This window comes from Chrysemys picta, chromosome 10 (assembly GCF_011386835.1).
Source record: "Chrysemys picta bellii isolate R12L10 chromosome 10, ASM1138683v2, whole genome shotgun sequence".
NCBI classification, from domain to species: Eukaryota; Metazoa; Chordata; order Testudines; family Emydidae; genus Chrysemys; species Chrysemys picta.
Window position 1 is genome coordinate 8055751 of NC_088800.1, and position 19677 is coordinate 8075427.

Genomic DNA, 19677 nt, shown 5'->3' on the forward strand with positions numbered 1-19677 from the left:
TGGTGTTGTCTTTTATTTGTGACTCCAGTAATGTTAGGGGAGTGCAAATGATATTTATATTTCTTCCAAAGTAGAACAACAACTTATTCCATCCTGACTTCAGCTAGGATCTGGTATTGAGGATTTAGCAGAGCTAGCCAGCATCACACCAAGAACTTCGAATGTACCATTAACTGCAATGCTATTGCTGCTGCTTTTCTATATGTTTACCAGACCACCCCAGTGTGTGCTGAAGTCTCCCTGAAAACAGAGTATATGCTTGTCTTGTAATAGGATAACCGTCAATCTCCTGTGCTCACCTGGTTATTGATAAGCCAGGAACAATCTACACTTGGTTATGGATGTTCAAATTCATTTGAGCTAAAGTATAGTCCCTGTAATACATAACTCTGGTAGGTGAGCTATATTCCCAAGGCACTTACTCTCTCTCCTGGTGCAGTGTCTTTTAAATGTGGAAATGAGGATAGTTGTGATTGCTCTGAGGACCTTCAAAGATCTGGTGGTATCCTAAAAAGAAGTCCTAATTCAAATGGATAATCCAGACTCCCAAGTTCTACATAAAGCAAGGAAGGAAGGAACAGAATTGCACCTTGTATGTGGCAGAAAGCCTTTGTGTAGAATGAGTGTCCTGCAAGGCAGCACTGGTTAGTACTTTCCTGAAAGGTAAAGAAAACAAAAGCTATGCCAGTCAATGGTACACCCACACGAGTAGTCCCTCAATGAGGGTTTAGTTGAAGCAGAGCTTACAACAGGGGGACGTGGAATATCTGAATAACTGATTGTTTTTGCACTGTTGAATAATGCCTTCACACTAAGAGGGGAAGCTGACGTATTTTTTCCTGAGACTGATTTGTAGACCTTTACTCCCCATGGAGAAAAGATAAACGTTCCTCGGTCCTAATTGTCTCATTTTGTCTGAGACAAAATTTGTCTTGATCATGTTAGGAACTGTAGTAGCTGATCCAAACAGGCTAGGAGTCTGACCACGTATGATTATATGAAGCAACTACTGCCCTGCATCTTAACCTGGGACCTCTCTCTGTCTATATAACTCCAAGGAAGGTAGAAAATGAGAGGCTTGACATTTCCAAGCAGGTGGCTCTCATCCTTCTAGCTTCTCCAAAGGATGTATACAAAGCAACAGGCAACTTAGTGAAAGCCAACATGGGAAGACAACTTTGAATTCAAACATAGGACGTATGCAGATCTTAAGTGGGAAAGGGTTGCAGCCTAGTGCCAAAACCCCCCACGGCTATTCCTATGTTCCCAGCACAAATACTGCTTGACTTCCTTCACCTGTCAACCTGTCTTAGACATCTTCCCTTGGAGTTCATATGGCAGCTGTTTTGGACTTTCATGGTTTATGATGAAGGTATTACTCCATCTTTCTGTTATCCAGGTCATTCAGGTCTGGATGCAATTAACCTCTTCCCCACAAACAGGGAATTCCTTATAGCAGAGGATACTAGTCCTAATAAAGGTGACGAAAGTTTCTTTGGAGCCTTTGGTACATGAGATAAGTTTATTACGTGGAATGTCTTTTTCCCCGATATCAGGGACTTCCATTCCCAGAATAAGCAGTCTTCATGTTGTACTGATTGACCTCCATTATATACCAAATTCCTCAGGGAGATGGCAGTACTATGAAACAACCTAAATTCCTTCAAGAGGGGGTAATAATGTTTTGCTTTAATCAGTTATTCGTCCTCTGAATGTTTACATCATGCATGCACGTGTATCCCCAGAACGCCCTCCAATGTGATGTGAAAAGGGCCTTTTGCACACCAGCTGAAATGAAAATTAAAACCCACCCTCATCTTTGATCTATTTGATACTCATTCAGTTTTGCTGTCTTGAAGAAAACTGTTTCTAAATGATTATCTGATTGTGACCCTAATTATTATTATTAGCCTAGTGTACTTTGCAGCAAGAATAATGTTAAAGACCATTCTGTGTAAGCGCAGAGTTGGCTATGGCAGTAAGCCATAACAGTTGGACAAAATATTGTATTCAGCCTTTTGCGAAAAGAACATAGAATTTGGTACACAGGAACAAAACAGTGCTCCATCTAGATTAGTAATTCATATTGGCCTCTTCAGTGGAGGGTAAAAATATCCAGCACTGTAGTACAGCTGATTTTTGTTAATACTATATCAAGAGATGAATGGCGTGTGGGAGACTTAATGCTGGCTGTGAAGCATTCAAGTTTGATCCCACTTGTCACAAACATTATTAAAATTACAAGGTGTAAAACTGTTCCAGCATGTAAGTGGTTCGTGCTTAGTACAGTATATGGCTGATCTGAATGGGGTTTATATATATATAAAGGTGAAGGAAACTACTATAGGAAAGGATATGTGCTCTCTCCTGCCAGTTAGCTGAAATTGAAGAGGCTGGAGGTGGTTCAGAGGGCAACTAAAATGATTAGGGGTTTGGAACGGGTCCCATATGAAGAGAGATTAAAGAGGCTAGGACTTTTCAGCTTGGAAAAAAGGAGACTAAAGGGGGGTATGATAGAGGTATATAAAATCATGAGGGATGTGGAAAAAGTAGATAAGGAAAAGTTATTTACTTATTCCCATAATACAAGAACTAGGAGTCACCAAATGAAATTAATAGGCCGCAGGTTTAAAACAAATAAAAGGAAGTTCTTCTTCACACAGCGCACAGTCAACTTGTGGAACTCCTTACCTGAGGAGGTTATGAAGGCTAGGACTATAACAGCGTTTAAAAGAGAACTGGATAAATTCATGGTGGTTGAGTCCATTAATGGCTATTAGCCAGGATGGTAAGGAATGGTGTCCCTAGCCTCTGTCAGAGGGTGGAGATGGATGGCAGGAGAGAGATCAGTTGATCATTACCTGTTGGGTTCACTCTCTCTGGGGCACCTAGCATTGGCCACTGTCAGTAGACAGGATACCGGGCTAGATGGACCTTTGGTCTGACCCGGTACGGCTGTTCTTATGTTCTTACGTTATTACCCAGGAGCTGGAATTAATTTTTCTGGTTTTGAGATTTGTTTTGTGGAAATGAAGCAAGCCTTGAGGAAAGAGATGTGAAATGGCTTGTAGGTGGCACTTCTATTTTTTCCTTTCTAGCTGGTCAGTCTATGCACTGGCTTAAACTATTTAGTGTAACTACATTCTTCTTTAGATGAGTAGCTAATTCTTTATGTTAAAAAAAAGTACCTCTGCCTGCTTCACTAATAACCTGTGGCAGTGCATAAAGTGGGTCTTTTTAATCTGCACTACATGGAAACAAGTCTTTTTCTTTTATGTACACCTCTACCCTGCTATAACACGACCCGATATAACATGAATTTGTTGGATATAATGCGGTAAAGTAGTGCTCCGGGGGGGGGGCGCAGGCGGGGCTGTGCACTCCAGTGGATCAAAGCAAGTTCGATATAACACGGTTTCACCTATAACGCGGTAAGATTTTTTGGCTCCCGAGGACAGCGTTATATCGAGGTAGAGGTGTATATTGCCTTTGAATTTTGAGCATTGTTGTTCTTGTATAAGATGAAGTCGATATTTTTTTTTGGCACCCTAATCTTTATTGAGTTTCACTATGCTGTCCACTGCCTAGTCTCTAGTAGTTTTGTGTAATGCCTCATCCATACACATCCTTTTATAAGGTTGTTATAATCAGTGGCCCGCTTCTGTTTCAGCTGTCTTTTGTGAGAGATGAAAATTGAGTTAAGAAAATCAAGCTTTTTCTGTTTCAGAAAGGAACAGAGCCCAGGCATGGGATTTATTGGCTGTACTCTGAAAGAAGCTGCAACTACTTTCCCCAGCATGTGCTCACTAAAGTTGAAATAGTGCCACGTTAGTTGCTGACGCCAAAAAGGGAGTAGGAGTGATCAACCCACAGAAAAGGTCCCAACAGGGCATAATTATTGATGTTCATATAAATTTCTCATAACCTAGCCTTGTGGAATGCTATATTAATGTATCTATTACTGAACCAGTTAAATCAACAAAGGAAGCAGATGTGGTGAGATCTCCATGACCGTTTATTGTCCACACCATTTCCTGTGTGTCTGTTGGTGTCCTGATACAAATGGAATTGGTTCCACAGCAGAGAATTCCTTTTGTAGGGTCAGCCAAGAAAGGCAATAGATTACTCAGCACCAACATCTATATATGCTCACTTAAAGAAAACAGCAGTGTTTGGTAGTAACATATGCCTCCTAAAAGGCCATTGAGAACAACCTACTCTCATAGTTAAAACATCATGATACTGGACTTATTTCTTTTCTGACAGCATGAGAAATAATTGTCCTTATGCACTTAGACAATTTGTCCTTTCCAGTAGGTGCAATTGAATGCCCTCTGATTCTCCTTGAAGAGAACAACACTATGTTGAATCGGTAGGAATGTCCTATTAATTTAATATTCGAGCTGTTTTTTCCCAAGGTTTTATTTTATGTAAGTTTGTAATTAGTACATATGCTTGGGGTTTTTGTATTATCAGGATTTATTTCTTCACACAGTTATTACACCATTATTCATGACTCTAATGATTAATAAGGGAGTTGCTCACTTCCATCTTGCACTCCCTTCCTAAGTTACCAAAAACTATTTCTTTTAAAATCTCCCACCTGCCTGATCTGATTGTACTGTGATGAATGGGAGTACTGGAAAGGAGCATTGGTTTCACTATGCTCAGGTACCAAGTTTTATTATCAATTATCCGTATGAGAAAAATGATTATTTACCGAAATTGTGCACCCTTTAGAGGCATAGTTGCTGTCTGGAAATAAACAGAAGGGACTGATCTACACAATGGACAGAATGCTATCAAGCCACTGAATAGGAGCGGGAGAAGGCATTAAACTAGATGTGTGGTTTGTTTTATTTATATATCTGTGTGTGTGTGTGTGTGTATATATGCTAAAGAGAAGGTATGGTCTGCTTGCATTGGTTTTCAACTGTGGGCCACCCTCCCCAGCGAGGGTTATCAGGGGAGCTCAAGGACTTGACTGATTAAGAATAAACCCAGCACATCCTGCTGCTGGCCAGCTCCCACGGGATCTGTACAGGACAAGAACTCACTCTGATCCTTTCTCTCTGTCTCACCGTTACTCTCCCTGTCTCCTCTCTCCCATTGCTGTGCTGGGAATTAAACTGGCAGTTGCACGACACCTGTGTCTTGGCCCAACAGCAAATGTCTTTCACCGCGTGTGCACATGCATGCAGGAAGAGGGCAGCACTGCTGCACACAGGCATGAGTTGCCGCTTTGGGCAACTGGCATTCCAACAGGACGTGTGAGCCTCCTCCCACATGCGCTGGTCACATGGGGATTTCCCCCTTCACTCATCCCCAACCTCCTGGGCTCTGAACTTTGCACCATCTGTATTCCCCTGTGCCGAGGGGGACTTACCTGGGACATAAATCTGAATGTGGAGGTGTAGCAAAAAGAAGTTTGGGAATCTCTGGTCTGATGGATTGACTCTAAAACCAGAAAGACAGGAGCTCCTGAGTTCAAATCCTTGCTTTGATGCTGATTGAGTGTTGAGAAGGGTTGATCCTGAAAGGTTAAGTCTTTCTTCCTTTGTTTCCCCCTATGTGAAATGGGCATAGCTCAAAGGAGTGCTGTGAGGACTAAATACTGAATTAGTATTAGCACCTTGAGGGGGCAAGGGTGCAATATAAACACCAAATATTAACAACATCTAGTTATGGCTAATACAGAGTTCAAAGAGAATATATACTATTATTATAAATATGAGCAACAGCGTTCATTCTTTTGCCATGTTTATTTATTTAGACTTATTTCAAATGCACCCATTTAAAGCTCCAGCCTGTACAAGCTTACAACTCTGTCAGAAACAAAGTTGTGAGATGTTGAATGTAATGCTAAGGAAGAAACTTATTTCTAGTTCCAGTTACAGTAGAACGTTACACACTTCTATGCTTCAGATTCCTTTGGCCAGGAGGTTCATTTGACAGGAATGGACAAGATCATGCCAGTCAACCAGGAAAGAATGGCTTTATCCCAGGGGAGAGAATTTGATAACAGAACAAGTTGGAATATCGCATGTGCAGAAATCTGATTAAAAATCGGTCACAACCAATTCTTCTCTAGCCACCTCCTGTATGAGTCAATGAGCATGTGATGATTCAACAGGTACCATCTGAAGGTTTATCAGTAATATCGTAAGAGCATTTATCAGTAATAAAGTACATAGCTAAGGAAATGAGTTGCACCAGCTTGAAAGAGCTCACAAAAGAACTGCCACATTGACACTTTTGAATTGTTATACACAGGAGTAGTGATAAATATTTCGGAATGAACAATACAGACAAATGTAGACCCCCAGCTAAATTCAAGACCGCCTCTTTAAGCCTTGTCCTGAAGGGTATTGGAAACCAATTAGTGGTCTCATTTCTACACCTTGAAAACATAGCTTGCTCACTTGTAGTGAAAACAAAGCAGTGGAACTCGCTCCTTTCCCCTCCAGTGGTGTAGGTTTTTTCTTTTAGTATGACCAGTGCTGGCCCCTTATATGCTGATTGGCATCCTCCCTTTCCTTTTGGGACCAAATGTTCATGTGTGTCTGCTTCCAACTTAGGCCTGCAAAAACCCTGGTGCGCACTCACTTGAGCGTTTGTGTCCCTAATGTTCAGCATAAATCCAAATCTGGTGTGATGTGTGTGCTGTTATTGTTGGTAAAGCCCTTGATGGGAGAGTGCTTTAGAAATCTTTATTCTCCTCCAAGTGAGCAGCAGTAGAATAATGCATTAAATATCACTCCTGAGAGATGGGACAACGTGGTTGACGAGACAGGAACTTCGCCTCACTTGCAAACCAACGTAAATTAAGAGCTGGATCAGACCTTCTTGCAAGACTGGTTCTGGGGAGGAAATTTTTGCAGTGGTTCCCATATGAAGTTGCCCCCACATTTTTCCATGTGCGGGTGGGGGGGGGGGGGGAGGAAATACATTGACAGGCATTCTGTACCCACATGAAGAAGCAGGGGATTTGGCTCCCAAGTCAGCTCCATGGGTTTTGATGCCAATGTGTCTTTCTAGCCTACCCATACATTTCCTTGCTTCAGAGTGCTTTATGTTCATCAGTTTCTAAATCTTGATGAAATAATGTTAGCAGGGCTGGGGGGAGAGGTTAGCAAAGAAATTACTATTTTTTAATTAAATGCCAGGTGATGTAGAACATTCTCAGTCTTAAGCTATTGGAAACAACTGTTATGCCACTATCGACTATTATCAGACAATAAATAACTACCATCTGACTGAGATAGTTTAGCAGAACGAAACCTCTTAAAACTAAACTGCAGGCCTTTCTTTTGACTTTGGATTCTCATACTCACCAGCTCTGAATTCTAGAAGTTAAAGATTTAGCATGGCACAACTATTTTGCTAAATAAGCCTTTCCTGACAAGACATCCAATTGGGATTTATCTTTTAAAATATACTCTGGTTTTATCATTTCCCTTTTTTATAGCTACTTAGGAACTATGAGGGTAGAATTCACAACCAGGATCTGGGTTCATTGAGTCAGGTAAATACAGTTGGCTGGAAAATGGGGAATAATTATCAGTGTTTTGTTGTTTTTTGATTGATTGGGAAATTAAGTTGATTCATGTATCATTTGGTTAATACAGTCCCTTTCATTTCATAGAGGCATTGGGGTATTTGTGATGCCTTGATTCACAACCTCTTCACTGTACATTTGAATGATTCTAGATGGGAATATATTTTTGTCGATTTGCATATTTCTGTGAAATTGACATTTATCAATAAAAATCGAATTCTTCCAAGCTCATCTAAAACAGGTTTGAATTTCCGTCAGTCAAACACAGGGGTTTGGAGCAGATGAGAGCAACAGTGAAGAGGTTGTGAATCAAGGCATCACAAATATCCCGATGCCTTTATGAAATGAAAGGGACTGTATTAACCAAATGATACATGAATCAACTTGCTCTACGCTTCCCTAGTTGGGAAAGCGTTCTTAGATGTTCTGTTTGTTTGGCTCACAGTCACGATTCAGATGTGGAAAAATGTAGAAATAGTCTGAGTTGCGCAGCAAAGTAGTAATGTTGCCTTTCTGAACTAAGCCTTCAAGTTAAATGTTTCTGTACAGCTTCAGTTTGAATACCCCTCCCAGTTTTATATAGTAGGACTGAAGAAATGAAATGCACCCAGCTCATAAAGGATGCTGTACTCTCCCCTCCTCCTACCCTCCCAAAAAACACCCTTTGATCCAAACAACCTTGAGCTTTGGGGAAATTTAGACCCCAGTGCAAACTTATTGCGTTATTGTATATGGATTACTGTTCTATTGTTGCTAGCAGAACCAGGGAGCAGAGGGAGAGGGCTAATTGAGCCTACTAGCCTCCCTCCAGAGCCAAAACTTTGGGGGCCACCTGGCCCCAGCAGTTATCCCCATCTCTCTTGCCAGCAGCACCAGGAGGTGATGCCTTTGCATTCCCAGTGATGTCATCAATTCCAGACTCTGTCCGCTGTTTTGTGGAAGACGTGGTCCAGAATGGCCTTTGGTTACTACCATATCCTAATTATAACTGGATGTTGTATTTAAATATTCATTTGAAGTGAAACAAAATTGAGAAGATCATAAATATGCAGGGCTAGATTCTCAGTGGGAGTACATCAGCATAGCTCTATAAACATCAGTGAAGCTATGGCAGTTTATACCACCTAAGCAACTGGGCCCCATTATGGAATTAGTTTCTGTAAAGTGTCCAGTTGACACTGAGCCATGAAGTATTCCATTATATAGTCAGAAAAAGGGGAGTCCCTTTCCCAATTTTTATGTTCAAATCCACCCTGGAGTACGCAATTATCTAATTATTCCCACATGTCTGTGCAGTTTTGTGTATTGTGAGGTTATTTTTCTGTTACCAGCACATCATCCTTGTGTTTGTGTGTAGAGCAAAATTAGAAAGGAGGAGAGAAATGCTCAGATGTACAACGAAATAGCTACACCATAAGGTTTAGAACCATTCTCCCTTTACTATGTTGAAACCAGCAATAGTGAAGACATTCTGCATTACTACTCAAAAGTTGCATCCCGTGGTTTTGCACAACATCAGGATTGCCCTCAGTCAGAAATCTTGAATTGCAGCTTTACTGGGTGGGTCTTGAAGAATTTGAAGGCGTTCTGCAGATGGGGCGTGTTTACCTATGAGAAAGTAGCCAGCATATATGCCTGTTTTTTGCTAACATACTAGCATGCTCTGTGACTGAACCGCTGTAAAGGTAGGCACTTTTTCCTTTCACGCTGTATGTTGAGGATCTGAGCTGTTAGCATGCACTGGTCTCTAACATTGTCTGGCTCATAAAGAAAAATAGCAGAAATTCTACTAACACAACTTAAAACTAAGTGTTTGAATGAGCCAGATGTTTGGGATAGGTTTTAGCAAGCCCTTATTTGAAAACTCCTTTTTATATTTTATGACTGATTCATTCGGAGATGGTTCTTGTATTTTGCAATATGTTTACTTTTTAAATTCGTGAGTAAAGGTTAGAATAGCAGCTTTTGCCCTGCTCCTATTTTACCTAGTTGATCACCATCCCATAAAGTTTTAATGGGATAATGCTAAATTCTTAAATTCAAGGAGTGAAAAATCATTTTTAACAGGAAAACTCGGTGAAATAACTACACAGATTTTGTGTGTGTGTGTGTGTGTGTGTGTGTAAAAAACAGTAAGAAAATTGTTCTAAGGGGGAAAAAAAAAGTAGATTTAATGTCAGAACACGAGATGTCTGTTCTATATAAAGATCATTCTGACCAAAGAGCTGAAACAGGTGTTGCCACAAATCGCACACTGAAATGAGTTACCACAACTATTACTTTCATTTTTTGGCCTGTACCTTTTTTTTTTAAAGATAGATTTTGTAATTTCCTAGCCTCTGTGTCAGATTCCCCCCTCCCACACACACACACACCTCTTGTCATTAAATAAATGTTGACCAACTCTACTGGTAGGCACGTGAACCAATTTGCGTGCATTTCTGGGGCTGGCCAAACATATGGGACACCTGTCATGAATCCGGTACCTGTATATTTAACCACATTTTTCACAGAGCATGCTGTTCATAAAGTCATAACTAAATTAACTCAAAACCAGTTCAGAGGTTTTTTATCATACTCCTTATCCAGCATTATTTCAAGTTTAAAATAGTAGCTGTTTTTTGACCTAGCTCTGATAAGAACTGTGTAGCGAGAGTTGAATTTTTTTCACTTTCTCTCCTAACTCAGCAGAATGGATATAGTCAAACTCTCTAGAACAATTCATCTTTGGGCAGAGACACAGCATGAAAATTTTCAGCCTGAAAGGAGACTCTTTCCAAAAGTTTTTCACATGTGAAAACAGGGAAAGTATAATACAAATTGAGCTGCTGTCTTAATTATAGCAATTGCTACTGCGCGAGCACTATTTTACATATGCTACAATAGTCATCGAATAATAGGTAATGCGATAGAGTAATAAAAGACATAAAAATCTTCTGACTCATAATTAAATGAAACGCTATAGTTCAGATATTATAGTTGTTATTAAGGAAACTTGGAGTTAAAGGTCTTACAGCAATCATAACTCAGCTCTGTTGTGCTTGCATATTATTTTCTACTGTTCCCATCATAAGAGACCCAGCAAGTTTGACTACTTTCAGTTTTACTCTGCTCGGCCACCAATTATATTTGCATGTTCCTCAGGGTGCCGTCCATGCTGCAGCATAGATCCTGTGAAAACAAAATTTAAATGGAACAGAGTGATTGCATATTCAAATAAAGTTGATGGAGATGGCTCAGAGCTCCCACCCTGCATTTCAGCACTTCACAGGTTAGAACATAGTGCAGACTATGCACCTGTCAACCAAAACAGACAATCCATCTAAACCTGAGACACTTGATGCCAAGGATGCAGATTGGGCCATGCGTCTCTGACGGACAGATGCACAGTGCTATCCCCATTTCAGATTGAATTTGATTGGCACTAAAATGGCCCTTGGGACTATATTTTTAACATAAATATTATCAATGGTGAAATTAATTTTAAAATGTGATGGTGGGAGGATGCTGCAGTGAAACTAACCAACAGTGAAGGGAAGGCAACCACAGGGAGCGAGTTTAGATCATGTGGAACTGCTCTGCTCTAGAGTTAACTCTTAAAAAACCAAATCCTGGGAAGATTTCACTCGGGGGTTACAAAACAAATAGGCACATACTTAGACCGTGGTCTTGTGATTGTTGACGTCCATGGCAAGATTCCCGTTAACTGCAATGGTACAGGAGAAAAGATTGCTCGCAAAGAAAATCGTGGAAGCATGAAATGTAAAGAGTCAAGGCAAATTAGAAGAATTGATAGTCTGTTATTTTCACCATCTTTCTTTTTAAGCCAATCTGATGATTTTTTGAGGCCTGACTTTTTTTTTTTAAATGTTTGGGGTTGGCAATTCTGTTGCTAGCTCTGCTTCAGCCATCTCTCCACGATAAGTGTAATTTCAACAAGCGGTTGGTTGGTCCCAAGGGCCTCCCAGAATTTTCAAACCCTGCTCATTGCTCAAAGCCAAAAGTTTAGGTGAGACACTAATCCTTATTAATCCTTTTCAAAAGGGCTCTTTAGCAGTCAGGCTAAATATTGTCCCGCTGCTTTGGAGCCTCCTATCTGAATGATTAGACGTGGCCTGTGCAGTCTGGGGCATTGGCGTGGCTGTCTCCTCATGGCTGCCTTATCAGGAGAAGCTATTCTGATAAATAACCGCTGTGAATGGCACCGAGAATTGGGGTGAAGGTTTATTGCCATTGCTAAGCACACCTCACCCCAATGGCGCCCTACGTTCCTCTTGACTTACTTCAACGGGACTCTTATCCTGCCTGAGGTGAGCACAGAGGGTTTTATGCTCCTTGTAATAAGGTGTGGCTTGCCCCATGGGCTGGAGAATCCAGGGTTAAGCCAGCCCTGATTATAGGATGAAACTCACCTGAGAGGGATCCAGTGATTCCAGTACAAAAGGAGCAGGACACAAGGGGGGAAGCCCAGGAAATGGCAGTAGGAGCAAGAAGGCTCCTTCAGGGCTCTGAGTCAGTACGGGCAGGGCCGGTGCAAGGAAGCTTTGCGCCCTAGGCGAAACTTCCACCTTGCACCCCCCCCCCAGCCCTGCGGCAGCTCCCCGTTCCACCCTGAGGTGCCCCCCTGCAGCAGCTCCCCCCCTGCCCTGAGGCGCCCCCCACCCTGGGGCAGCTCCCCCGCAAGGAGCCGTGCGGCAGCTCCCAACCCCAGCTCACCTCTGCTCCGCCTCCTCTCCGAGCACGCCGCCCCCGCTCTAATTCTCCCCTCCCAGCCTTGTGGCACCAAACAGCTGATTGGCACTGGAAGCCTGGGAGGCGGGAGAAGTGGAGCAGTGATGGCGTGCTCAGGGAGGGGTCATAGCAGAGGTGAGCTGGGGTAAGGAGCCCTGTGGCAGCTCCCCGACCCCCCGCCCTGAGACACCCCTGCGGCAGCTCCCCACCCCCCTGGCCCGGGGAGCCGTGCAGCAGCTCCCCACCCCAGCTCACCTCTGCTCCGCCTCCTCCTGAGCATGCCGCCCCCGCTCTAATTCTCCTCCCCTCCCAGGCTTGCGGCGCCAAACAGCTGATTGGTGCTGCAAGCCTGGGAGGCGGGAGAAGTGGAGCGGCGACCGCGCGCTCGGGGAGGGGACATAGGAACGCTGTAAAAAAAATTTGGGGGCACTGCTTTTTGGCGCCCCCAAATCTTGGCGCCCTAGGCAACCGCCTAGTTTGCCTTAATGGTAGCACCGGCCCTGAGTACGGGGGGAAGCCCAAGAAGCAGGAGAGAGTGAGGAAAGCTCTCCAGGCAGGGAGGCACCTTGTATAACTGGGGAAAGACTGCAAAGGCCCACCTGGAAAGGCCTGTGGAGAAGGGCATACTGCAGGCATGAGGTGCTGGGAAGCAGAAGGATAGTCCCTCGGGGAGGTGGGACTGTGCCCTGCTGAACCTGGGATGAAAATTTGCTTTATTTTGGATTATCAGTAGAGAGACACTGAACTGGGGGTGGGGCCTACAGCTGGTATGCACCTGAGGATTCAGTAAACTGGACCCCAGGAGGGGACTGTTTGGATTGAGTGAGTTGTTCTTAAAGGGCCCTGTAGAGGGGGAAAACAGAGGTAGGATGCCATAGAGAGACCTCTGGCCACGAGGCAGCACCTGGGAGGTGGTTGCCTGTCTTGCACTCCCAATTAGAAGAGTGAGCAAGGCTTTTATTGTTAGGGTAGGCATCAGGGTGCATGTGTCACTGTACTAAGACTCTAAGCATGTCCAGTACAAAATAGATTTTTAGAAAAGCTGCAGTGAATCCAAAAGAGCCGATTCTCTGCCAGTTAATAAAAGCGCTGTACCTTCTCCCCTGACCGGTCTGACTCTGCAATGCTTGCAAACCCATGACATGGGGTCAGGTGCTTTGTCAAACGAAAGATGAAAGTAATTTTTCCTGGGACGCTAGTGAAATCATTTCTTGCATTTTGGTGCTATTTCCCCGCATGGTAGGTCTAGCATTGTTACATATACAGATAAAGCTCTTATTTAGCAGGTGGAAGGTGAATAGGATTTGGTGCAGAGATGGATATGTTTGTAAGAGGTGCTGTAACCCCAGGAAATTGTTTTTTTACCCATGAGACATTTGTCTTTTCATTCATAATCGATGCAATTGAATTAAAGCTCAAATGTGAATGTAGGGAACTATGTACCACCTTAATAAAAGATCATCTTGACCGTGAATACAGAATAACCATGTGACAGCAATTGAATTTAACTCTAACATCATTTTCAACGGCTCTACTGATTTCCAGGGTTTTGGAAAATGATGAATGGTAGATTTAAGCCTGTAACTGATCCAATCGATGGCGGCTTAGTTTGGGTTTAGGGAACCAAATGAAAAGGATTGGGGTGGGCTAGTTTTGCAAAGGGCAAGAGAAAGGGACACCTCACTATGAACTTCTGAAAAGTCAGAACATAAGTTGTTTGTTTTTATTTTTTGCATGTCTCTCAGTTTGGAAAAGGAAATGTAGTCATTAGTTTCGAGTCAATTTCACTGTCAGATTCTCATGCACAAGCACAATGCTGCAATGCTGAAGTTGTACCTTAGACAGAGGATGGTGTGTTTGGCTTTGCTTTTATTTTGTTATTCATTGGAATAATTTTAAATTTTATTCTACTTTAATTTCACAGAACTATTTTTCTTGGCCTTAGATTTTTGTAAAAGCATTTTTTTTAAATCTTAATTTTGGGCCAAATGTGACCCAAGTATTCCTTTTGTTAGTTGTGTATCAGCAGCTGGCTAGAGGGAGTGTGAACGGTCACTTGGCAGTGTTGTAAGAATTTCGCCATTTTACAATTATTTACAGAATTACTAAGGAACATCATTCAGCAGCTGTGTCTCAGTACTTATGAGCCTGGACCATTTTGGGTCCTCTAGAATCCTGCCAAGTTTATCAACTCTTTTATTTCTTATTCTATGAAGGGTCTTCTACCGCCGTCATCACTGTAGTATTTGAGTGTCTCCAAAAGTGCACTAAGCAACACAATTAATATCTGTCATGTGTGGTTCATTCTCTCTTGCATTCTCTCCAGGGGGAGGATTGTATGGGGAGTGGAGGGTTTTGGTTTGGTTATGGCAGAAAGTTCACTTGTGCCTCAAGAGCACAACTGTCAACCATGGTCTTCATACCAAGTTTTAGGTGATCTCTTAGATATGCTGGGCCCAGGGCCTTACAGATAAGGAATGAGAACTTGAACTTGACCGGATATTCTATGGGAAACCCGTGAAGAGAGTGGAGAACAAGTCTGATGCATTCCTAGTAGCCGTTGTTGCTGAGCAGACGCGGCGGTGTTCTGTACTAGTTGGAGATTCCTAAGGTCTGATGGCTTTCTGTCTACCTATATTGCATTATCATAGTGCAGCTCAGAGGAGACAACAGTATGTATAACTGAGGCCAAGTCTTTGTCAGTTAGGATGGGATGGAGTCCCCTGCCAACTGGAAATGCTAGAAAGTGTTACTTGCAGATTCTGTTATGTGAGAGATCAGTATCCAGGAGCGCTCCTAAGCTACAGACTGAATTGACCAGTTAGCCCTGAACCAAAGAAAACTACTCTGTTTCTGTGAACTCTTCAGAATGCTTTTCTCTGCCCACTAGCATCACCTCTGTCTTGAGTGGATTCAGCTTGCATCAAGAACCTCCTTAGCTACTCACTGGGGAAAACAGAATGTCCCATCTATAGAAAAATGGTCTCCAGAGCCAATCTTCAGCACAGGAGGCGAGGCAAGGCTGGGGACTGGTATGAGAGAGTGAAGAGAGGGAGAGCAGTTCTTTAAGGGATTAGTTTGATTGCGGAAGGAAGGGTGCAGTTGAAGGAGTTGAAGCTATGTTGTCAAGAGACAGCAAGGGTAATTAGAGAAGAGGCATCTGAGGCCAATTGACCGGAGATCACAAAAGGATTACGATGGAGTGCCTGGTAAATGGGGAATGGCATAAAGGAGTGGGGGAGAAAGAGAGGAAGTGGCTGAGGTGGTGATTCACTCCAGCGTTGAAGTTCACACAAATAGGTGAAAGAGACGCCATGAGTGGGGTAGGAAGGGTGATCAATGTGGATACTGAACGAATTCAAGTTAAAGGAGAGGGAGACTGAGATGAGAGAGAAACGGGAGAGCCAGGCATCAAAGCCAGAGAAGGAAGAAAAGGAGCCAAAAACCCATGTATGTTAGGAGAGGGGAGAGATGAGTTGGATGGAGTGGACTTCGGAGAAAGAAAAAGTTGGTGGGAGGGAGGAGGAAGTATGGAAAAGACCAGGAGGATGTCAACATGTGGAGGAGATCCACCTCTTGGGGTGGGAGAGAAGCTCACCAAAGGACTGGGCAACCCCTGGAGCAGAGTCGGAGGGAGATAGCCAAGTTTCAGTGAGAAGGAGGAGGAAGCAGAGGGTGGATCACAAACTGAAATAAGCTATTTGGAAATGGGGCTTTAGTTCTGTATGGAGTGGGAGGGAAGGAACCAGAGAGCAGAGGGATGGGAAGAAGATTAGTAGGGAGAGAGCCCCTGCGGGTAGCTGAAGGTAAGGAAGGGAGTGGGCATAGGAGGAGTGCTTGTGTAGAACGTGTACTGCCAGAGGCGGGGGTGCAGACAAGAATGAGTGAGCCGAGGCAATCAAGAGAGGTGTGAAAGGATGCAGTGAAAGGAGGAAAGAAGGCAGCAGGACTCATGGGAGCAGAATGGAAGGTGGTGGGGGGAGTGGAACAGGACAGAGGAAGGGTAAAGTAAATAAAGAACATGGACAACATCTGGAAGATGTGGTGAGAACGAAAAGGCAATGGTGCAGAGTGGGAGGGAATTTGTTTTTATTTTAGATTTGCCTGTCATCCACTAGAATATATGGACCTGACCCCAGGCAGTGCTTTCATTAATTTCAGTGAGCATTGAATCAGGCCCTGTCCCTTCTGGACAGTGCACTGTAGCTTTCAGTGCTTAAGATACTGCCTCGCACTTAAACAATAACAAGTCTGGATTTGTGTCCTCCAGGTTTGTGCTTGTTTTGGGAGGTATTCATATTCTCCTTATGATGAACGCCAGGCATGATGCAGTGTTTGTTTCTTTCAAGTTCCCATGTACCATTGTGCATTTGAAAGACTTGATAGCGTGACACTGATTGTGTCAGAACTTTCAATTGTAGGAATACTATCCTGTCAGCTGATTAGTGTCGGGACACACCGCATTAATAATTCTGAATGTTTTCTAAATGCCTGTCTTTGTTTAGCTTTTTGTTTTTTAAAGGTACCTATTCTACATAGTAGGAGGTTGTATAATCTCATGAATTTGAGTTTAGGCAAAACATTTTCTCTTTTCACCTGCTAAGTGGTTGTGTTCAGGAATCATAAAGGCAATCGACAATAGATCCTGGGATCCTTTACTGTGATGGATGTACGCTGCCTGGTGTTAGCAGACCACAAAGTCTGCTGCTAAACCCAACAAGCAGCACCTTTGTAGTGTTCGTTGCCTGGTTTTAAGCAGCAAACGCTGTGGTTGGTGAGTCTGTGTCCTATTTAGTCTTAGCCCCCCAGCCCTTTCCCTGATTAGCATTGATGATTAATAGCTTGGAGTAGCTTCACTATCTCTCCTAGCATCTGGGAAACTTCAGTCATATCTGCTCTCCTCTAAGTTCCTGTACCAGCTTTTCCAGTCTTGTCACATAATTTAACCTTCCTAGTTCTCTGATCATTCTGTAGTCTGCTGGATCTGTTCTATCTCTGTCTCTGCCCTGTAGGCAGTCTAGCAAGACCCTTAGAGAACCCATGGCTTCCTGCCCCTACTTATGCAACCCCTGCATTCTATATGCTTTCTCACTATGTTAAAAGCTAAGGAAAGGCTCTCTTACCTACCCTTCCCCCAAACTTTGGTTTGGATAAAATCTCACCTATCCCCGAGTCTGGTTTTTGCTTTGCAAAAGAGTAGCTCAACTGAGATTTTTGTAAAGCCATTCTAGTTTTTCTGGAAAGGGAACAAAATCCTAGCTGTTCGTCTGTACTTTCCTCAGAGTTTGGTGGCCCAGATGCAATGGACCCTGGTTCCAAAGAGCGCCTGGCTTTGGGTGGGGAAACCCAACCAATTAGGTTAAGGCAAATCAAAACCTGGCCTCCTTTGCCAAACCTATTAAAAGTACAAGGTGAAAATGTTTTAACAGAACATCTCAAGAAGTCTAAGAAATAGATCTGTAAAATGAGCATCACTTTGGTATTCTCTGGCTGCGTGTGTGCTTCATGCTTAAATTACTTAAGGACTCAGTAGAGCCGGTCTGAAATTCCTCAACCGATCAGTCCTGATTTTCCTGTCTTTGCAGCAGGTCGTTAAAACTTGACCGGACAGGCCAAAAATGAAGGTCTTTCATTGGAAGTGGTGGATGAGCTTCCCTAATTTCTAGGATTCAAGGGAATTTTCCAGCTTCCCAAAGTATGTTTCATTGGGAGATCATGCTCTGCAAAGGCCCTGAAGTCAATGGCAAAGCTCTTATTCCTGTCACTGGGAAGTAGGATTGGACTTCAGGGAAGTGGAGGTCTTTTCACAGTGGTTCAGCAGAGCATGGTGCATTCAACTGAACTTAATTCCAAACTAAACACACAGTCTGTTTGGTTGGCTCTGTTTGGAACTAGAAGAAAAGAATGGGGAACATAGTTCTTTGAGCAAGCAGGAGACTGCCACTGGACATGCTTTCAAGATTCATGCAAGAGCCAGCCCCAAATCAAGGCATCTTGCTCTTACCTGCAATGGGAGCAGGTTTGGGACTACTGTCGGGGGAAAAAAACTATGTGAGTTTTATGCAAACAAAAAAAGTTGTCTTTCCTTGGAATCCATGAATCAGATTCTGATCTCAATTATCAGAGGGGTAGCCGTGTTAGTCTGGATCTGTAAAAAGCAACAAAGAGTCCCGTGGTACCTTATAGACTAATAGATGTATTGGAGCATAAGCTTTCATGGGTGAATACGTGGGTGGTGCATCTGACAAAGTGGGTATTCACACACGAAAGCTTATGCTCCAATACATCTGTTAGTCTATAAGGTGCCACCAGGGCCGGCTTTAGGTCGATTCCCCCGATTCCCTGGAATCGGGCCATGCACCCGCGCCTAAGAGGGCCCCGTGCCTTAGGCGCTTTTTAATTTTTTAATTTTTTTTACTCACCCAGCGGTGGTCTGGGTCTTCAGTGGCATTTCGGTGGTGGGGGGGTCCTTCAGTGCTGCAGAAGACCCGGAGTGAGTGAAGGACCCCCCGGCGCCGAAGTGCCGCCGAAGACCCGGACCGCCGCCGGGTATTCGAATCGGGCCCCGCAGTTCCTAAAGCCGGCCCTGGGTGCCACAGGACACTCTGTTGCTTTATTCTGATCTCAGTTCCTCTGGTGTAAATCCAGATAAACTCCATTATAGCTAGTGCAAGTACCCTAGATTTATGCCGCTGTAACTAACTTGAACAAAAGTCAGTGGGATATATCCAGGTTTACACTTGTGTGACCTGCGACCAGAATCTGGCTCTAAAAATTGCCGTTCAGTAGCACATTTCTGTTAGAGCTGCAGGTTGGATGGCAGCCTGAAACAGGCTTGTTGTGAAAGCCGCTTAACCAAAACACAAGTGCAGCCAGAAAATAGCAGGCATGGGGGAGCGCCCTGACTAGAGCAGCTGGGTTTTGTGGCACTGGAGCAGGGTTTGCCAACCTCTCTGAAATGCTGGCATTTGACGACTACCAAGTACCTGCTCTACTATATTTAGGGTTGAAACAATTTCCAGTGTTTATAGCGTGTGTTTGAAATGAGTGCTCATGGAAAGTGCCAGATTTGCAGCCGTGGGGAGTGAAGTCCTCTGTCTGTCTGCAGAATGCATACAGCATAAGCATTAACAGGGCAAGCCTCTGGCAATGTGCCTTAAACCTGACCTGGACTGTCGGTTCAGACTTAGTGTATGTCAACACTGCAATCCAAGCTGGGATTGCATCTTGGGTAGGCCTGCACTAGCTTTCCCTGCACCGGCATGGCTAACAATAGCTGTGGAGCTGTGTCAGCATGACCTGTAAGAGCACGCGGGGAACCCTGGGTATGTATTTGTGTTGCTAGGATTGCAGTGTAGAAATTCCCATAGCCTGCCCTTTTGGAATGC

At 43.5% G+C, this 19677-nt stretch overlaps 1 protein-coding gene across 9 annotated transcripts in view; it reads left to right on the forward strand.

The window, feature by feature from the left end:
* The window catches only part of CERS3 (ceramide synthase 3), a 70037-nt gene that overhangs the window by 1855 nt on the left and 48505 nt on the right, over nucleotides 1-19677 (forward strand). For 3 of the 9 annotated variants that reach the window (XM_065558122.1, XM_065558125.1, XM_065558126.1), the window contains exon 1: nucleotides 9174-9243. The exons of 1 other annotated variant lie outside the window; for it this stretch is intronic. Coding sequence is in view for 4 of the 8 variants with exons in the window: in XM_065558118.1 (XP_065414190.1) it covers nucleotides 6122-6162 (41 nt within the window). In the remaining 4 variants the exon portion in view is untranslated. Of the gene's footprint in view, nucleotides 1-5995; nucleotides 6163-9173; nucleotides 9244-16195; nucleotides 16334-19677 lie in introns of those variants that run through there. 5 more of the 9 variants (XM_065558118.1, XM_065558120.1, XM_065558124.1 and 2 more) reach the window with 4 other exon arrangements.